At 40.2% G+C, this 10,238-nt stretch overlaps 1 protein-coding gene across 1 annotated transcript; it reads right to left on the bottom strand.

Moving 5' to 3' along the window:
* Window positions 1-3,695: 3,695 nt before the first annotated feature.
* Window positions 3,696-4,333, bottom strand: LOC123380152 (60S ribosomal protein L12). The gene has a single exon (XM_045037703.1). It carries the CDS (start codon window positions 4,242-4,244, stop codon window positions 3,747-3,749), a length of 498 nt encoding a protein of 165 aa, XP_044893638.1. The 5' UTR covers window positions 4,245-4,333; the 3' UTR covers window positions 3,696-3,746.
* Window positions 4,334-10,238: the final 5,905 nt, after the last annotated feature.

Consider the following 10,238-nt stretch of genomic DNA (forward strand, 5'->3'; position numbering starts at 1 on the left):
CAATGAATATCGTCTACATCTTACCAACATATAGTCAACAGTTTCAAACTTTGCCCATGTTGGCAACTTGTCAGAAGGCTGGGGGCTACACCTGTCTTGCATAATGCTGAGTTAATCCTAGCTTGCCATTAACTTTAATACAGCTCACAGAGGCCGGTGTGTTTAACGTGGATCTCTGAATTCTAGAAACTGGAGCCTCCACATCTATGATTTCTTGTAAACAGGCTACAGCTCCAGGACCCCAGGCCTATACTTAGCCATCAGGCTCTATTTTAATCTCACTTCCTCTTCAAAATTACTGTCATTCTGCAACGCCAAACATATCTGCCACTGATTATGGAGCCCTTTCCAATTCTTGTGATATTCAGCTAATCTTTTTGTTATGTGAGAATAAGCAGTAAGATTATCTTTTGTTTTTTAGGCACGTGCTAACTAAAATACAAGAAGACTAGGAAATGGTATGTTTGATATTCTGTATGTTTAGACTAGTAATAAATTTGAGATTCAAGTTTAAAGGACATCTCTGCACCAATTATATATGTACCACAAAATCTGGCTGTTTAACCTCTATTAGAGTAAACCAAAAATGCCTTCTTAAAACCCTTGCTTAATAGATACAGACCCATAAATACAGAGAACAAACTGATGGTTGCCAGAGAGGTGGGGTGTGTGGGGATGGGACAAATGGGTAAATGAGAATGGGAGGTACCAGCTTCCAGTTTTGAAAAGAATAAGCCATGGGGATTAAAGGTACAGCATAGGGAACATAGCCAATTGTATCGTAGTGGTGTGGTATGGGACAGATAGTAGCTACACTTGCAGTGAGACAGTATTACATATGGTGTTATCACATCACTATGTTGTACACCTGAGACTGATGTAACACTGTGTGTCAACTAAACTTCAACTAAAAAAAGTATATTATGCTTATATATATATGAAAAACAAAGCAAAACAAAACAAAACAAAACAAAACCTTACCTAAGTATTTCCTCCCCCCAAAATATTAGTCCTATGCTAAGGAGTCGAGAAGCTCCTTGAAGGCTGGGCTGGTGTCCTCCAGTAAGTGACAGAGGAGGAAGGGAGGAAGTAAAGGCCTTGGTAATGGTCACAGTGAATTCGTGACTGATGTCCCTAAGACGTTACTAAACAAAGTGTGGGAAACTAGACTGAGTCTCTATCATCTCAGGACATGTTATGGGTATTTTGACATGTTTGGAAATATTTGCTGAGAGCCACCTTTCCATTACTTCTTCTCTTAACAAAATGTGGCAAAAAACCACAACGAAACAGCAAACAAATTAAATCACTAAAAATCCAACAAGAGATCGGTTTGCTTCAAATTATTTTGCATTGTATAATTGACTACTGTGCAATCCTAAAAAATGATGAAAAGCACATTATGATTCATGCACATATTTAAGTTATAGAACATTATATATGGAGCAATTCCATTTTTGAATAGATATATTTTCAAATATGTATCCTCATTTATATAAAGACAAATACCAGAATCATCTAACAGTGGTTATCTCTGAGCAGTGGGATTACATGTAATTTTTAACTTTTGTTAATCTCTATTTTAATTTTTTCTGTTGCAAAAGTATTTATAAGTTAGACCCAAGTGTACATCGATTGATGAATGGATAAAGAAGATGTGCTATATATATATATATATATATATATATATATATATAATAAGAATACTATTCAGCCATAAAAAAGAATGAAATCTTGCCATTTGCAATGACATGGATAGACTTAGAAAGTATAATGCTAAGTGGAATAAGTCAGTTGGAGAAAGACAAATACCATATGGTTTCACTCATATGTGGAATTTAAGAAACAAAACAAATGAGCAAAGGAAAAAAAGAGATACAGACAAACCAAGAAACAGACTCTTAACTGCAGAGGATAAATTGATGGTTACGGGGTGAAATAGGTGATGGGGATTAAGGAGTGTACTTGTGATAAGTACTGGGTGATGTACGGAACTGTGGAATCAGTATACTGTACACCTGACACTAATATAACACTGTATGTTAACTAACTGGAATTAAAATAAAAACTTACAGTAAGAAAAGGCTACAAGAAAAAAAGTAAGAAAAAGTTATAAGAAAAAAAATCCAAAAATTTCATTGCTACTGCATGATATTAAATTTCTTCAATATCTCCGATATTCTCACTACCATTTTGAGAACAAGAACTACAAATTAACAAAAAGTTGTGAAAAGTGAAGCAGAATTATGAATGAGGAGAAAAATATCTAAGCAGGAATGGCCAAGGCCAAAATTCAAGAAGAAGGTATGATTTGGTCAGATCTGGTCCTCTTAAGGAGAGGGAAGATCAATCACAATGACCACTACTGTGCATTGAGTCTTATTATATTTAAGCATCGTGCTTATGCCTTGCATTCTTGAAAGGCTTGAATCATTTCCAGCCTTTGTATTGCACAATAACACAGAAGGAAGTTACTTACAGCTACACAATATTTCATAAAGTTGTTGCAGTAGAGCTGATAAGATATCGTGAGACCAAAGTGAGAGAGCAAATTTGACCAAGGTAGAGATGCAGAGATGTTCATAAGCACCAAGTTTCACTGCCATGTTCCTCCTCATCAATATATGTTCAATGGCACTAGGCCAAAAACTGGTCCTTCAACAAACAGGTCCACAGTTAACATCACTAACACAACAGATAGGAGAGCAAAGGATTTTGTATGGCAGAACAGGTGCACTGGGTTTATCCTGAGGACACAGTAATGTGTGGGCAACCCAGTGTCAAAGAAAGGGAGAGGCTTGTGGTCAGCTCAAGAAACTGTTCAAACTCCACAGCCCATCTAAGTTATTCAGTGCTTGCAGTGAGAGATACACAAGAATCACAGTGGGATGGTAGTGTGTTCTTTGTAGCTCTCATCTGCTGGGCAGAGAGAGGCAAGTGTAGGCAACAAAACCACACCAAAATGCCAGCCAGTCTGCTCAGAGGTTGGACAGTCAGCTAGATTCATAAGCTAAGCAGGTCATTCCTGGTTCATCAGCCTAATTTTGTTCTGGTAAAATAATAATCATGGTTTTTTTTTCTCTTTGGAATTGATCACTATCTAAATACCAATCTACATATTTATCACAACCTAAATTCACATACGAATCTTAATTAAAACCCATCTCCTTCTCCATAGTATATATGCCCTGAGGGCAGGGGGTTTCGTCTGTCATTGTTGCTGTATTCTCTGTAGCTAACCCAATTTGTAACACAGAATAGGACACCCATAATATTTATTGAATGGCTGAGTTCACTATGTCATTAACATCAAGAAGGCACATCCACAGTTGATACCCAGAAGGTTGCCACTGTGGAGGTGGGGTGTGACTGCAAATGGTAATGGGATATCCATGGAAATGGACCTTGGGTGGCTGGAGACATGGAACTCAGACATCTCTGAAAGGTCAGCATGAGGCTCAATTGTGGGAGTCATCTGTGTTTAGACTGATCAGTGAAACTGTGAGATATGTTCAATTCTATAAGAGAAATAGTGAATTAGGAAGAAGACTCAATGGAGTTTTGGTTAAGCACTTCTTTGGCAAAGAACTGAATGGTGGACAAGAACTGACCATGACAAACACAGTTGTAAGAAAGATGTGGTATGTGCCAATAGTTGTCAATATCCCAGGGATTATTATTTTTTTTTCCCCCACTGGTTGTCAACTGATCCTTTATTAAAATAGTTTCCTTTGTAGTTCTTAATCTTAACTAGCTGGACATTCCACTGCACCACTATTGATGTCATCTATGATGTCATGAGGGTGGCGGCCATCAACATTGCAGCCCACAGATTGGGCGGTCCCCAGAATCTCTTTAATGGTTCCAGAGAGTTCCCTGGCTAACGATCGGTGCCTCATCTGTCGGGCAATGTTGACAATCTCATCAAAAGTGATGTTTCCACTGTGCTTAATGTTTTTCTGCTTCTTTCTGTCCCTTGGCGGTTCCTTTAGGGCTTTAATAATCAGGGCGGAAGCAGAAGGTACCACTTCAATCTGAGCCTGTCTGTTCTGAATGGTCAGCTTCACTGTAATCCTCAGACCCTTCCAATCACCGGTTGCCTTGGCGATGTCATCACCAACCTTTTTTGGAGACAGACCCAGCGGGCCGATCTTGGGGGCCAGGGCAGACGTGGCACCGACCTCACCACCGGTGCACCTCAGGTATACGACTTTAATCTCGTTGGGGTCGAACTTAGGCGGCATGGTGGAGGCGGTTGGTGTCGGATGAACCCGGATTCGGGACGACCGAAGAGCGTTGCACCGTCGCCTCCTCCGAGCCGAAAGCCAAAAGCTCCCAGGGATTATTTTAACCATAGATTTTGATTTAAAAATTTTTTCCATGTTTTTATTTATTTTTGGGACAGAGAGAGACAGAGCATGAACGGGGGAGGGGCAGAGAGAGAGGGAGACACAGAATTGGAAACAGGCTCCAGGCTCTGAGCCATCAGCCCAGAGCCTGACGCGGGGCTCGAACTCACGGACCGCGAGATCGTGATCTGGCTGAAGTCGGACGCTTAACTGACTGCGCCACCCAGGAGCCCCTAGATTTTGATTTAAATAACATACCAATTTTAATAGATTACTACTTTGGGGCGCCTGGGTGGCTCAGTCGGTTGAGCCTTCGACTTTGGCTCAGGACACCATCTCACGGTTCATGGGTTTGAGCCCCGCTTCGGGCTCTGTGCTGACAGCTTGGAGCCTGGACCCTGTTTCAGATTCTGTGTCTCCCTCTCCCTCTGCCCCTCCCCTGTTCACGCTCTGCCTCAAAAAAAGGGGCGCCTGGGTGGCACAGTCGGTTAAGCGTCCGACTTCAGCCAGGTCACGATCTCGCGGTCCGTGAGTTCGAGCCCCGCGTCGGGCTCTGGGCTGATGGCTCGGAGCCTGGAGCCTGTTTCCGATTCTGTGTCTCCCTCTCTCTCTGCCCCTCCCCCGTTCATGCTCTGTCTCTCTCTGTCCCAAAAATAAATAAACGTTGAAAAAAAAAATTTTTTTAATAAAAAAATAAATAAATAAACATTAAAAAAAATAGATTACTACTTGTTGGATGGATTAGGGTAACAGGAAGTCAATTTATATTATGCTGATAGTTACAATCAAAAAAAGAGCCAGAATGTGGGTTGAGAGAAAGCGGGTCCCAGTGACTAATGAAGAGTGAAAAGATACATATGTACCTGAGACTATTACCTAAAAAAAAAAAAAAAAAAAAAAAGGTAAAGAAGAGTTCAGGAGCAGATCTTCAATGACACTTCACAAGTTTATACAAGAATCACAGTGGGTGCAAAATTTTCAAAATGCGTCCTGGGGCAAAACTGCTAAACATACCCCCAAAGAGTAGCAGTCCCCACTTGGGGTTCCTTTTATTCTGGAGCTTATCTGCTTATCCTTTGCTGTCTCTTACTGCAGTTAACCCTTGAACAACACAGGTTTGAAGTTCATGGGTCCATTTACATGTTCGTTTCGTTTCATAAATGCAGTACAGTACTGTAAATGTATTTTCTCTTCCTTATAATTTTCTTCATAATGTTTCCTTTCTTCTACCTTACTTTATTGTAAGAATACAGGATATAATACATATAAGACACAGAATATGTGTTCATTGACTGTTTATGGTATCAGGAAGGCTTTTGGTCAACAGCTAACCAGCCAACAGCCAACAGTAGGCCATTAGTGGTAGTTTGTGGGGAGTCCAAAGTTATACAGGAATTTTTGACTGCATGAGTGGTGGGTGCCCTTGACCCCTCATGTTGTTCAAGGGTCAACCGTAGGTCGCTTCTGGGTGCTGTCCTAGGTATAGCAGGGGCAACGAAAAAAGAATAGGGCATAGGTGCTGGCGTTGAAGGGGTTTGCCATCTTGTGTTTTCAGCAGAGTACAGAACAACGAACTGTAGTTCATTCAAAGTGAAACAGGATGTGAAGAAATGGGCTCAGTTGATCCGGAACACCATTTTTCTTTCTTTTCCTTTCTTTTCTTATCATCTACCTTTGGAGGTCACCTTGGTCTGCTCTAACAATTGAGAGAAGAGGACCAGAAAAAAAGTTCTAAATCTTTTCTACTAAAAAAAAAAAAAAAAAAAAAATGCAGCTGGCACATAACAATGCAAGGAAACAACAAACCACACAGTGTTAGTAAAATGTTATAAAAATGAGAATGAAATCAGGTTAGCAATAGAAGAGACTTCCAAATATTTGGCACTGGGCAAAGAACTGCTAACTTGTGTGACATTGGGCCAGGGTCTTGACCTCTCTGACCTTCAATTTCCACATCATGAAAATAAGAGCATTAGGTTAGAACAGTATTCTCAAAGGTTTGTTCATTTAAGAATCAGGGGATTGTTAAGGGATACAGGTGTACTGTTTCGAAGGGACACATGCACCCCCATGTTTATAGCAGCACTATCAGCAATAGCCCAAGTATGGAAAGAGCCCAAATGTCCATTGATGAATGAGTGGATAAAGAAGATGTGGATAAAGATCTTCTTTATCCACTCATATATATATATCTCCACTCATATATATATATATACGTATATATATATATATCCACTCATATATATATACGTGTATATATATATCCACTCATATATATATATATATATATATATATATGTGTATATACGTATACACACACACACACACACACACACACAATGGAGTATTACTCGGCAATCAAAAAGAATGAAATGTTGCCATTTGCAACTATGTGGATGGAACTGGAGGGTATTATGCTAAGTGAAATTAGTCAGAGAAAGACAAAAATCATATGACTTCACTCATATGAGGACTTTAAGACACAAAACAGATGAACACAAGGGAAAGGAAGCAAAAATAATATAAAAACAGGGAGGGGGACAAAACATAAGAGACTCTTAAATACGGAGAACAAACAGAGGGTTACTGGAGAGGGTGTGGGAGGGGGGTATGGGCTAAATGGGTAAGGGGCACCAAGGAATCTACTCCTGAAATCATTGTTGCACTATATGCTAACTAATTTGGATGTAAATTAAAAAAAAAGAAAAAGAAAAAAAGAATCAGGGGATTGTTAATAAACTCAATTTGCTAGCCTAACCCTAAGGGTTTTGACTCAACATTTCCTGCAAGAGGCCCAGGAATCTGTATCCCCTCAGATGGTGAGATGCAGTCCATGCTCTGGGGACCACTGCTTGAAATATCCTGAAAAATCCTGAGGGATCCTACCCAAAAGATGCTCTGGGACCTAGCAGAAGTATTAAATACACATCTTGTGATTTCTTTTCTTCCTGTTTTTTTTTTTTTAATTTACATTCACATTAGCATATAGTGCAACAATGATTTCAGGAGTAGATTCCTTTTTTTTTTTTAATTTTTTTTTTTTTTTTAGCGTTTATTCATTTCTGAGAGACAGAGTGCAAGCAGGGGTGGGGTAGAGAGCTGTCAGCACAGAGCCTGACGCTGGGCTCAAATTCACGACCTCAGCCAAAGTCATCCGCTTAACTTACTGAACCACCCAGGGGCCCCGTTTCAGGAGTAGATTCCTTAATGCCGCTTACCCATTGAGCCCGTCCCCCCTCCCACAACCCCTATCTTCCTGTTTCTATGTATGTTTTCCCATCACAGTACATTCACAAATACTTCAGGAGTTATTTCATAAATTGTGTAAGGGAATCTGTATGCAACTCGTTCTGCAGTGAGGGAAATCAAACTTATGCCTTTATCAGAAACTGTGGCTTAAACACAAGAGTGCATTCGAAGTAAGAAATACAATTCACCTGCCCTCCCAGAGCAAAATGAAAAGGTTCCCCCGAATACCATGACTTACGATTTATGACACGCAGAGTAGCATCTGAGAAGTCAAGGGGAGACTATTTCCACTCTCCCACTGAAAACGTGCTTTAGGCGTAATGGTTGTTTACCACGCTTGCGTATGTGTTAACGGGCATTCCTGCAGCTCCTCTGGGATCCAGGGACCGGCAGGGAAAGAAACAGTCCCTGGAGAAGTGGAAGGAGAGCAGGAGGGGAGGCACCCACTCCTGGCTGGCGGTTCAGGCAGAACAGGAACCTGGTGACGCCTCAGTGGAGACACACGTTCCCACACAGCCGGATAAGGGGAACGCAGCACCTCGGTTTGCGCGCTTTCTTTTGTGCAGCTCCTCTCCCACCTGGCACGCTCAGGCCGATGATATTTGTCCTTAGAGGTAAAAATGGGTGACTTTGCATGACCATTCGGGGCTGACACTCCTTATCCTGTCCAGTGATTTGGATCCAGCCGAAAGGACAACACTCCTTTCTTCAACCGTGAAGTTTTCAGATGCGACCACTTCATGATTCCCTTTACAGAGTTCTCCCACCATCTTTCTCCCTTGGTGTTGAATCTGTTTCAAATTTAAGTTTGCACGAAGTATGAGAGCTTTGATGATTCCATATTTATTAAATGAAGATCAAAGGCCCTCTTTGCTTTTTTTAGCCTTTTACATCTGGGAGGAGGAATGACATAACCCTTCAGATGACAGTCTTTCTTTCCACCAAAGAATGCAGCAGCATGAGAATGCCTTCATTTTCAAGCACTTGCCTCTTTTCTAAGCCGAAACGTTCTCCAAGTTACAAGCGTGCTGCCATCACACATGGAATTGCATTCCGTGTTACATTTCAAGAACACCAGGAATATAACACACCATTCTGCACTGCCACCAGATACTGCTTTTTCCCTTTACTTGCACAAAGCCCTGTGCCCAGTAAGACTGGCTTCAGGGCTTATGAGAAGGTTTAAGTCAAAGATTGTTATCTTCTTACATTGATCTTGTTGAGAAGTGGGCTTTTTGTTGTATTACGTTGTTTCCAACAAAGGATCGGCAACAGATTTAAAATTTGGAATTTAATACAAATTTAAAAGATTACTGTCCCAAATGCACAAAGACCTAAAAGTCAGTAAGAAAAGGACAAAGAGCCCAATAAAAAAGGGAGCAAAATATCCGAGCAGGCATTCACAGAATAGGGAACCCAAATGATCAATAAATGTGAAAGCATACTCAGACTCACCAGTAATCAGGAAAATACAACAGTAAAGCAACACAATACTATTTCACACAGATCATAATGGCAAACATTATAAAGCTTCATAACACTACGTGCCGGCCAGGATGTAGAAAAAAGGAAATTTGAGTAAATTGCCAATAAGACTGTTAAGTTGGCAGTAAACATCTTGGAAAACAATTGGCAATAAATGTGAAAATGTGCATAGCCTGTGACTCGGGAGTTTCATTTCTAAGATATATCCTACTTACTGCACTTACCCACAAGGAGATACAGATAGCACTGGTTGTGATAGTAATGATAACTGCTTGTCATAAACTCTGAGCATCAGCTGAATATCCATCAAGCTGATAAGGGAGAAATCAATTGTGGTACTTGTAAATGATGGCATCTATATGGAGTTAAGATAGTTAAGACCTATGTGTATCAACGTGGATATAGAAAATAATGGAAAAAGCAAATTGTAGAACATCAGGTACTGTTCATAATGATACAAATCAATACAATTAAATACTGTATATAGTCAAAGGAAACAGTCATAAAATAAAGAAATTCTAAATTTCTGATGATAATCGCCTTTGGAGAAGTAGAAAGGGGGAGTGGGATTGAGAGAGGAGTCACAAGGCACTTCGACTTTGTAAGCGCTGTTTGGATTTTCTTTAGAAGATAAAGCAAACACAACAGAATGTTGATGTTATTTCATTTTTGACTGGAGGTTACACTGTTTTTTTGTCATGTCATTCTTTGTACGTGTGTGTGTGTGTGTGTGTGTGTGTGTGTTTCCCAAGCAAAACATTAACAAGTAATAAGAGGGGATGTCTGGGGAAAAAACGACTGAAGATACCCATGATCATCCTTTTAAACCGTGAGGGTACTGTGGTGGGGCTGGCCACTCAGCAGAGCTGCAAATGGTGATGTTTACAAAGCATTCCGAGCATTAATTGCAAAGATCGAAATAAAACTACAAGAAGTGAGTGTATTTGCCTCACAGAAAATTTAAAAAAACTTGGGGAAAGGTACAAGTTGTAGAAATAAGGCTATACAAATTGGTACATTTCCTACATTTTGTTTTTGAGCACAGGAATGATTCCGACAATCTTTAAGTAGTTTACTAATGAATTTGAAGTTCTTGAAAATTCAAAGTCAACAACTCTCCCGAAAGCTATTCAATATGCCAATTATCTTGCTTTT

Source organism: Felis catus, chromosome C2, assembly GCF_018350175.1.
Source record: "Felis catus isolate Fca126 chromosome C2, F.catus_Fca126_mat1.0, whole genome shotgun sequence".
Taxonomy (NCBI): Eukaryota; Metazoa; Chordata; class Mammalia; order Carnivora; family Felidae; genus Felis; species Felis catus.

What these genes read in the sequence shown, in the direction of transcription:
- LOC123380152 (XM_045037703.1), bottom strand. Translation starts at nt 4,244, where the DNA reads ATGCCGCCTAAGTTCGACCCCAACGAGATTAAAGTCGTATACCTGAGG.